Below are 11899 nucleotides of genomic sequence, written 5' to 3'. Positions count from 1 at the left end.
GATTAGTGAGACCATACCACACTGACAGCACTGATTAGTGAGACCATACCACAGTGATATCACTGCAATATAGCACTGTTTAGTGAGACCATACCACAGTAATATCACTGCAATACAGCATTGATTAGTGAGACCATACCACAGTGATATCACTGCAATACAGCATTGATTAGTGAGACCATACCACACTGACAGCACTGATTAGTGAGACCATACCACAGTGATATCACTGCAATACAGCATTGATTAGTGAGACCATACCACAGTGATATCACTGCAATACAGCATTGATTAGTGAGACCATACCACACTGACAGCACTGATTAGTGAGACCATACCACAGTGATATCACTGCAATATAGCACTGTTTAGTGAGACCATACCACAGTAATATCACTGCAATACAGCATTGATTAGTGAGACCATACCACAGTGATATCACTGCAATACAACAATGATTAGTGAGACCATACCACACTGACAGCACTGATTAGTGAGACCATACCACAGTGATATCACTGCAATATAGCACTGTTTAGTGAGACCATACCACAGTAATATCACTGCAATACAGCATTGATTAGTGAGACCATACCACAGTACTAACACTGCGATACAGCACTGATTAGTAAAACCATACCACAGTGATAGCGAAACAATACACATATGGGATGAAATCAGCTTGTGTGGAAACTGTGTGATATCACGTGCAATGCAAGTAGTGCATTTACTTGTGGGTGATATCACATACGATACAAGTAGGGCATTTACCTGTGTGTGACATGTGCAATACAAGCGGTCCTGCAGCGTGTTTACTTGTGTGCGAAACAAGCAGCGTGTTTACTTGTGTGTGATATCATGTATCTATGTGTATTGTAATACACGCAGCATTTTTACTTGTGTGTGATATCATGTACGATACAAGTAGCGTGTTTACTTGTGTGTGATATCATGTAAGATACAAGTAGCATGTTTACTTGTGTGTGATATCATGTGTGATACAAGTAGCGTGTTTGCTTGTGTGTGGTATCATGTACGATAAAAGTAGCACGTTTACCTGTGTGTGATATCGCATGCAATACAACTAGGGCATTTACCTCTGTGTGATATCATGTGCGATACAAGTAGTGTGTTTACTTACGGTATGTGTGATAATCATGTGTGATGCAAATAGTGTTTACTTGTGTGTGATATCATGTAATTAAAAGTATTGTAATACACGTAGCATCTTTACTTGTGTGTGATACAAGTAGCGTGCAATACAACTAGGGCATTTACCTGTGTGTGATATCATTTACGATAAAAGTAGCACGTTTACCTGTGTGTGATATCACATGCGATACAACTAGGGTATTTAACTTTGTGTGAGATCATGTACGATAAAAGTAGCACATTTACCTGTGTGGGATATCACAAGCGATACAACTAGGGCATTTACCTGTGTGATATCATGTGTGATACAAGTAGTGTGTTGTGTGTGATATCATCTAGCTACATGTATTGTAATTCATGTAGCGTCTTTACTTGTGTGTGATATGTGATAATACAAGTAGTGTGTTTACTTGTGTGTGATATCATGTGTGATACAAGTACCATGTTTACTTGTGTGTGATATCATGTGTGATACAAGTAGTGTGTTTACTTTGTGTGGTATCATGTATATTAAAAGTAGTTTACCTGTGTGTGATATCATGTGTGATACAAGTAGTGTGTTTACTTTGTGTGATATCATGTATATTAAAAGTAGTGTTTACCTGTGTGTGATATCATGTGTGATACAAGTAGTGTGTTTACTTTGTGTGATATCATGTATATTAAAAGTAGTGTTTATCTACATGTATTGTAATTCATGTAGCGTCTTTACTTGTGTGTGATATGTGATAATACAAGTAGTGTGTTTACTTGTGTGTGGTATCATGTGTGATACAAGCACCGTGTTTACTTGTGTGTGATACAAGTAGTGTGTTTACTTTGTGTGATATCATGTATATTAAAAGTAGTGTTTACCTGTGTGTGATATCATGTGTGATACAAGTAGTGTGTTTACTTTGTGTGATATCATATACATTAAAAGTAGTGTTTACCTGTGTGTGATACAAGTAGTGTGTTTACTTGTGTGTGATACCATGTGTGATACAAGTAGTGTGTTTATTTTGTGTGATATCATGTATATTAAAAGTAGTGTTTACCTGTGTGTGATATCATGTGTGATACAAGTAGTGTGTTTACTTTGTGTGATATCATGTATATTAAAAGTAGTGTTTACCTGTGTGTGATATGTAAATTAAAAGTAGTGTGTTTACTTTGTGTGATATCATGTACATTAAAAGTAGTGTTTACCTGTGTGTGATATCATGTAAATTAAAAGTAGTGTGTTTACTTTGTGTGTGATACAAGTAGTGTGTTTACTTGTGTGTGATACCATGTGTGATACAAGTAGTGTGTTTAGTTGTGTGTGATATCATGTGTGATACAAGTAGTGTGTTTACTTTGTGTGATATCGTGTACATCAGGGGTGGGCATTACGTCGATCGCGATCGACTGGTCGATCTCGGAGGGTGTGTCAGTCGATCTCAAGCCAGGCATTAAAAAATATACATAAAAATGAGCAATCATCAATCATACCAAGACTTCACTTTCGTCAGTTGTTTGACATTCTCGGCACCCGAGGATCTTGTGAGATGATGCTGGCTGCTGCGAGCTCATATTTAAGAAAAAAATCACTAACAGGGCGGACGCAGAGAAACACATTTTATTTCTAGAGACTCCGTACCTACTGTCAAAACTCTAAAGACCGACAGCACAGTTCCTGTCTTCACCATAAAAGACCTGTTTCATCCTGCCTGTGCTAACAAAATAAGAGTCTCAGAAAGCTAGCGTGCACAAGCTAGCAAGCTACGGAGTTTGATGCCAATGTATTTCTCCCCCGCCCTCAGCGACCGCTTTCTCACTTGCTTGCCCACCCGCACAGTTACTGACGTCACTCACCTGCTGCCAGACATTAAAAGGGCCACACACATATGCTACTCTCATAACAAAGTGTTTAAAAACGAGTATGCAAGTTGGACAAATGAGATGCCAAATCCAACCACTTTCATGTGGTATTGGACAGAAAGGAGGACTTTTTTTTTCCTCCATTTGAAAATGCGGACGTTATCAGCACCACTGTCTAATTCCAATGAATGCAAGTCATCAGAATCAAATACACCAACTTATATTCTTGTCTTCATGAAAGAAAGGAATTTATGTGTGTTAAACATGCTTGTATTATCATTAAACACCATTAACTTGTTAACAAAAATGTCTCTTTCATAAATAAATAAATATAAATTATAAATAGGAATGAGGTAGATCTCCTCGACTTGGTCAATTGAAAAGTAGCTCACCTGCAGAAAAAGTGTGAGCGCCCCTGGTGTACATTAAAAGTAGTGTTTACATGTGTGTGATATCATCTATCTACATGTATTGTAATTCATGTAGCGTCTTTACTTGTGTGTGATATGTGATAATATACAAGTAGTGTGTTTACCTGTGTGTGATATCATGTGTGTGATATCATGTGTGATACATGTAGCGTGTTTACTTATGTGTGATATCATGTGTGACACATGTAGTGTCTTTACTTGTGTGTGATATGTGATAATACAAGTAGTATATTTACATGTGTGTGATATCATGTGTGATACAAGTAGTGTGTTTACTTGTGTGTGATATCATCTATCTACATGTATTGTAATTCATGTAGTGTCTTTACTTGTGTGTGATATGTGATAATACAAGTAGTGTGTTTACCTGTGTGTGATATCATGTGTGTGATATCATGTGTGATACATGCAGTGTCTTTACTTGTGTGTGATATGTGATAATACAAGTAGTGTGTTTACCTGTGTGTGATATCATGTGTGTGATATCATGTGTGATACATGTAGTGTCTTTACTTGTGTGTGATATGTGATAATACAAGTAGTGTGTTTACTTGTGTGTGGTATCATGTGCGATGTATTTACAAAATCTAATAGATTGCCATATTGAACTATGAGCTGAGTGAGAGCTGAGATGTTGGAGAGGAGGAAGTAGTAAGAGAGATGAAGAAGTAGTAAGCGCGATAAGGAAGTAGTAAGAGAGAGGAGGTGTTGGAGAAGAGGAAGTAGTAAGAGAGATGAGGAAGTAGTAAGAGAGGGGAGGTGTTGGAGAGGAGGAAGTAGTAAGAGAGCTGAGGAAGTAGTAAGAGAGCTAAGGAAGTAGTAAGAGAGCTGAGGAAGTAGTAAGAGAGAGGAGGAAGTAGTAAGAGAGAGGAGGAAGTAGTAAGAGAGAGGAGGAAGTAGTAAGAGAGCTGAGGAAGTAGTAAGAGAGATGAGGAAGTAGTAAGAGAGATGAGGAAGTAGTAAGAGAGATGAGGAAGTAGTAAGAGAGGAGGAAGTGGTAAGAGAGAGGAGGAAGTGGTAAGAGAGAGGAGGAAGTAGTAAGAGAGATGAGGAAGTAGTAAGAGAGATGAGGAAGTAGTAAGAGGGATGAGGAAGTTGTAAGAGAGAGGAGGAAGTAGTAAGAGAGAGGAGGAAGTGGTAAGAGAGATGAGGAAGTAGTAAGAGAGATGAGGAAGTAGTAAGAGAGATGAGGAAGTAGTAAGAGAGATGAGGAAGTAGTAAGAGAGAGGAGGAAGTGGTAAGAGAGAGGAGGAAGTGGTAAGAGAGAGGAGGAAGTAGTAAGAGAGATGAGGAAGTAGTAAGAGAGATGAGGAAGTAGTAAGAGAGATGAGGAAGTAGTAAGAGGGATGAGGAAGTTGTAAGAGAGATGAGGAAGTGGTAAGAGAGAGGAGGAAGTAGTTAAAGAGTTGGCGCTCACATGCTGTCCAGACAGTCGGGAGGCTGCTTGAGACGATTGCCCTGCCGTAAATAGTCGTAGATCTCACTGTTCTCCACACCGGGATAGGGAGTCTGCCCCCTGGTGGCGATCTCCCACATGGTGACACCAAAGGACCACTGCAGGAGGAGGACCTTGTTAGGGGCGGAGCCTACAGTAGCGGTGGCGTGCCGCACTCACCACATCACTCTTGCTGGTGTAGACTCTGTCCGCCAAACTCTCGATGGCGATCCACTTGACGGGCATCTTGGAGATGCGACCCTGCCGATAGTAGTCTCCGTTGTAGATCTTCTTGGACAGACCGAAGTCTGCCACGCACACGTTCATGTTCTCGTTCAGCCTGCACACACACACACACACAACATTTCACTTCTCAAGCATCTCTTATTCATTATTACACCTATAATAAACACATTATTACAAATTTAAGTCTCAATATCACACCTGTAATAAACACAATATTACACATGTAAGCTAAATGTTATCACACCTGTAATAAACACATTATTACACATGTAAGTTTCAATGTTATTACACCTGTAAGAAACACATTTTTACAAATTTAAGTCTCAATATCATACCTGTAAAACACATTATTACACATGTAATCTAAATGTTATCACACCTGTAATAAACACAATATTACACATGTAATTTAAATGTTATTACACCTGTAATAAACACATTATTACACATGTCAGTCTCAATGTTATTACACCTGTAATAAACACAATATTACACCTGTAATAAACACAATATTACACATGTAATAAACACAATATTACACCTGTAATAAACACGATATTACACATGTAATCTAAATGTTATTACCCCTATAATAAATACTATTACACATGTAATCTAAATGTTATTACCCCTGTAATAAACACTATTACACATGTAATCTAAATGTTATTACCCCTGTAATAAACACTATTACACATGTAAGTTTCAATGTTATTACACCTGTAATAAACACATTATTACATATGTAAGTCTTAATGTTATTACACCTGTAATAAACACTATTACACATGTAAGTTTCAATGTTATTACACCTGTAATAAACACATTATTACATATGTAAGTCTTAATGTTATTACACCTGTAATAAACACATTATCAACATGTAAATCTCAATGTTATTACACCTGTAATAAACACAATGTTACACATGTAGTTCTAAATGTTATTACACCTGTAATAAACATATTGACACTTTTAAGTGCAAGTGTTATTAAACCTGTAATAAACACATATTACACATTTAAGTCCAAGTGTTATTACACGCTGTAATAAACAATACACATTTCATTAATTCATTTAGCTCGGTTGGTAGAGTGGCCGTGCCAGCAACTTGAGGGTTGCAGGTTCAATTCCCACCTCTGCCAACCTAGTCACTGCCGTTGTGTCCTTGGGCAAGACACTTTACTCACCTGCTCCCAGTGCCACCCACTCTGGTTTAAATGTAACTTAGATATTGGGTTTCACTATGTAAAGCGCTTTGAGTCACTAGAGAAAAAGCGCTATATAAATATAATTCACTTCACTTCATTAAATACACATGCATTTAATATATCTTACTTTAAAGTATCATTTATATATTTATTGTAAAATGACATTTAATAACACATTAATATATAATATATATTATAATATGTATATATAATATACATATTATAATATATATAAATAATTCTTACCTAAATATGTCAATATTATATTGGCTTGGGAACGCCTCGGGATCCCCCGGGAAGAGCTAGACGAATTGGATGGGGAGAGGGAAGTCTGGGCTTTCAATGCTTAGGCTGCTGCCCCCGCAACCCAACCTCGGATAAGCGGAAGAAGATGGATGGATGGATTATATTTAATAACACCTGAGTATTTATGTACGCATACAATAGATAAATCTTACTTAAATGTGTCATTGATTTATTTATTACCAAATATGTTTGTGTCAAGTACCAAGTACTGGTAGAGTGGCTGTGCCAGCAATCTGAGGGTTCCTGGTTCAATCCCCACCTTCTACCATCCTAGTCACGTCCGTTGTGTCTTTGAGCAAGACACTTCACTCTTGCTCCTGATGGGTGCTGGTGAGCGCCTTGCATGGCAGCTCCCTCTATCAGTGTGTGAATGTGTGTGTGAATGGGTAAATGTGGAAGTAGTGTCAAAGCGCTTTGAGTACATTGAAGGTAGAAAAGTGCTATACAAGCACAACCCATTTACCATTTGTATATGTGTCATTGATTGATTGCAAAATGACATTTAATAACACATTTAATTATGCATTTAATAAATAAATCTTACTTAAATAGGGCATTTATATATTTAATGTAACATTGTAGCGGTTGATTTACGGACATAATTACTTGACTTTGTTATCATTATTCACTGTACTGTTGGATTATGCAGATGACAATGTTGTTCTGTTGAGCATACATGTATGCAGTTAAAAGCGGGTCATTCGGCGCGGCCGCTTTAAGTGGCCGTCAAGAGATTCTCCCAAAGGTGGGGGTTTGTTGTTCCCGCCATTTTTGAATGTGTTAGTGTTCATTCTCGCTGGTTCTGGATGAATAAACGACGCACACGTTTTTGTGTGTCAACGATACTTCAAGTTGTCTTGCTTTCACGCTACAAGCACAACAATATGACATTAAATAACACATTTAAAGGCCTACTGAAACCCACTACTACCCACCACGCAGTCTGATAGTTTATATATCAATGATGAAATGCCAATACGGCCTTTTCAGTTTACTAAATTACAATTTTAAATTTCCCGCGAGTTTCTTGTTGAAAACGTCGCGGAATGATGACGTGTACGCGTGACGTCACGGACTGTCAGGAAATATTAGCAGCTGCACCACTCGCGGCTAAAAGTCGTCTGCTTTATCCACATAATTACACAGTATTTTGGACATCTGTGTTGCTAAATGTTTTGCAATTTGTTCATTTAATAATGGAGACTATAAAGAACAATGCTGTTGGTGGAAAGCGGTGTATTGCAGCTGTCTTTAGCACCGAGACACAGCCGGTGTTTCTTTGTTTGTCGTGAAGCGGAGCGGTCAAGCGAACATGTTTTCTCTACATCAACCAACATGTTTTTGGATGGGGAAATTGTGATATATATCTTACCGGAGATATCATTGGATTATTCGTCGTCCTGCAGCAGCTGTTTAAAAGGCAGCTTTGAGTTTGGCTCCTCGGCTTCTCTCTGAGACACTTTGTGTTCACCGCAGCCATCCGACCTCGAGGTATGACTTTACAATCTTTAAAATCTCACTAAAACACTATTAAAACAATAAGCAGATAAGGGATCTTCCAGAATTATCCTAGTAAATGTGTCTAATTACATCTGAATCGCTCACACTGCCACCGCCCTGGGCCGTCGTTTTCTTTTCTTTTTTTTCTAGTCCTTCACTATCAATATTCTAATTCACAAATCTTTCATCCTCGCTCAAATTAATGGGGAAATTGTGGCTTTCTCGGTCCTAATTGCTCTTACTGCTGGTGGCTCCCATTAAAAACAATGTGAATATGTGTGGAGCGCTGCAACCCGTGACGTCACGCGCACATACTTCCGGTAAAGGCAGGGCTTTTCTATTAGCGACCAAAAGTTGCGAACTTTATCGTGGATGTTCTCTACTAAATCCTTTCAGCAAAAATATGGCAATATCGCGTAAGGATCAAGTATGACACATAGAATGGACCTGCTATCCCCGTTTGAATAAGAAAATCTCATTTCAGTAGGCCTTTAAGTATTTCTTTAAACTTAGAAAAAATCTTACATAAATGTGTCATAATTTTTTTTAATATTATTCAAATTAAATAAAACATGTGTTTATGTATGAATTTAATAAATAGATCTTACTTAAATGTGTCATTACTTTATTTCATGTAAATTACTTTTAATGACACATTTATGTATTCATGTATGATTTACTAGAGAAATCTTACACGTCATTCATTTATTTTTAATGTAAAATGACATTTAATAACACTGATGTATGTATATAATAAATCAATCTTACCTAAATATATCAATGTATTTAATGCAAAATGACATTTAATAACACATTCATGTATTTAATTACAATTCTAATTATTTCCACACAGGGATGAATAATGTTATTTATTTCTTAACATACCAATGATTGTCTCTCACACACACTTGGTGTGGCGAAATTATCTTCTGCATTTGACCCATCACCCTTGATCACCCCCTAGGAGGTGATGGGAGCAGTGAGCGGTAGCGGTGGCCGCGCCCGGGAATCATTTTTGGTGATTTAACCCCCAACTCCAACCCTTGGTTCCGAGTTGCTATGACTCGGCCGGGGTTTGAACTCAGAACCTACTGATCTCAGGGGCGGACACTCGAACCACAGAGTAGGTAGTATTATATATTTTAATATCATGTATTTATTTGATCCGTTCCATCTCCCGTCAGCGTGATGTAAAACTAACACGGCTGATTCATGAGGAATATTATCATTATTTCTGTTCCACAGCAAACTACCCAGCATGCACCTGGCTGACCAGAGGAATTAAAAGATACGTACATGCAGTTGCGTGCGGCGAGGTCTCTGTGGATAAAGTTCTTGCTGCTCAGGTACTCCATGCCGCGGGCGATGTCGGCCATGAACTTGACCAGCATCTGGGCAGGAAGGTACTGTGGCACAAAGGAGCATGTGAGCACCGCGGCCAGCAGGGGGCGGCACAAACTAGCACAGAGGAGATTCCGATACGGTCTATGAGCGAAATCGGCCGATACCAATACGCGTCATACTCCAGTGATAAACTACTTGAGGAGAATGATACTGAATACATGCAGTTTATTTTTTGTAAAGGAGATTAATATTAGCTGTCCAGGGTGTACCCTGCCTTCCACCTGAATGCAGCTGAGATAGGATCCAGCAACCACCGCGACCCCAAAAGGGACAAGCGGTAGAAAATGGACGGATGGATAGATTAGTATTAGTTTAGAGGAGCGGCTCCACACTGTGTATGGAGACACACAATTAGCCGGGGGAGTACAAATAAATCCTGTCAGCTTTTCCACAAACCTTTTCATGAAAATTGTCCGATACTGATGAGCGGCGGAGTGATTGCTGATAATTTGAGTGGGGGTGTCCAGACTTTTTAGGTAAAACGGAAGGATGCAAACTGTATATTTTGTACATTAAAGATGCTAAAAGTGCAAGTGTTGAAGGAAGTTAGTGTAAACTGTCCAAACTAACCAGTTAACTCATGCCATTAGTATACACAGATTATTATAATCCTTCTAATAATCTATTTTAACAATAAAACTGTAATTGTGACCAAGTATTTATTTTTATTTACCTTAAATTCCGGACTACAAGCTGCTCCTTTTTACTTACGCTTTGAACTCTACGGCTTATAAAACGGTGCAACTAATCATTGGATTTTTCATTGCTTAAACATAAGCAAAGACACTTAAATGTGCCATTGTTTGTGCTATGGCGCCATCTTTTGGACAAGTTTCTCACTGCATCAAGCATTTCCTGCTGTGTAAAGCTTTGAACCGGAATTTGAAGCGCCGTTCTATCCATACTGTGTTTTTCTTTGTATGCATTCTTCATTCATCACTCCAAGAAACGTTTGTAAGTTTTACAATATAAGTAAAACAATTCGTACTTACTAAAGTGTGTCTTTGTTAGGATTAACTTATTTTTTGTATTGTTTCCGTTTTGTAAATTCACCAAAACGTCACCGTAGAGTTATCAAGTCGGTTTAGCTGTCGTTGTTTTTTTATCGTTTGACAGCATTGGTAATAACGACTCGATAAATGAATTAAATTGGTCAAAAGTGGCCCTCGGATCGCACTTTGGACATCCTTGAGTTAGAGCATGAAAAAATCGTATCTATGTTGAAGTAACAGCAACGTGGAGATGTGTTATTGATGAGGCAGGAGCTAAAGAGGAAGTGCATGAAAAAAGTTGTTAATACATAAGATGTTTAATTTAGTCCAAAAATATGATACAAAAATAAATATGTAATTCAGTAAAGCTTCAATAATTCTATTGGGATGTGGCGACTTTACGCATTACTATTATTATTATTATTATTGTTATCAATGTTGTCTATATTACTATTATTAGTATTACTATTATTATTATTAGTAGTAGTAGTAGTATTACTATTATCATTATAAATTATTATTATTATAATTACTACTATTATTATCATCATTATATTAATACTATTATTATTATTACTGATATTATTATTATTACTACTAGTATTATTACTATTATTATTACTATCATTATTTTGTATACTATTATTATTCTTCTAATAATTATCATTATGATTATTATTATTATTTTTACTATTATTATTATTCTATTACTATTATTATCGTCATAATTATCATTATTAATACTATTATTATTACTACTAGTAGTAGTATTAGTATAATTATTACTATTATTATAATTATCATAATTACTATTATTATTATTACTATAGTAATAGTAATGATAGTAATAATGATTATGGTAATATTATTACTCTCATTACTATGATTATTATCATAATTATATTACTATTATTATTTTTACTATGATTATTATTATTATGATGATTATTATTATTACTATTATTATCATTTTTATTATTACTACCATAATTATCATTTTTACTACTATTACTATTATCATAATTATCATTATTATTATAATTATTACCAATATTATTACTATTACAAATAACAATAACAATACAATACAATAACAAACAAACAATCGGAAAATCCCCGTTACTGAGGTGGCTAACCATGATGCGTGCAGTTTATCAAAGCAACAATCAAACAATCGGAAAATCCCCGTTACTGAGGTGGCTAACCATGATGCGTGCAGTTTATCAAAACAACAAACAAACAATCGGAAAATCCCCGTTACTGAGGTGGCTAACCATGATGCGTGCAGTTTATCAAAACAACAATCAAACAATCGGAAAATTCCTGTCGTATCAATTCCTAGATATGGTCGTAACTATACTAAATGCACTGGGCATAATA

General features: G+C 36.7%; 1 protein-coding gene across 1 annotated transcript in view; it reads right to left on the bottom strand.

The window, feature by feature from the left end:
- Positions 1-11899, bottom strand: part of LOC133537062 (tyrosine-protein kinase receptor UFO) — an 85135-nt gene that overhangs the window by 5037 nt on the left and 68199 nt on the right. The window contains exons 17-19 of the mRNA XM_061877906.1: positions 9420-9529; positions 5041-5200; positions 4843-4979 (exon numbers count right to left, since the gene is read on the bottom strand). Of these exons, the coding sequence (XP_061733890.1) occupies positions 4843-4979; positions 5041-5200; positions 9420-9529 (407 nt within the window). The remainder of the gene's footprint in view (positions 1-4842; positions 4980-5040; positions 5201-9419; positions 9530-11899) is intronic.

The sequence above is a fragment of the Nerophis ophidion genome, linkage group LG18 (assembly GCF_033978795.1).
Source record: "Nerophis ophidion isolate RoL-2023_Sa linkage group LG18, RoL_Noph_v1.0, whole genome shotgun sequence".
In the NCBI taxonomy this organism is placed as follows: Eukaryota; Metazoa; Chordata; class Actinopteri; order Syngnathiformes; family Syngnathidae; genus Nerophis; species Nerophis ophidion.
This window is presented reverse-complemented; position numbering and strand designations above follow the sequence as displayed.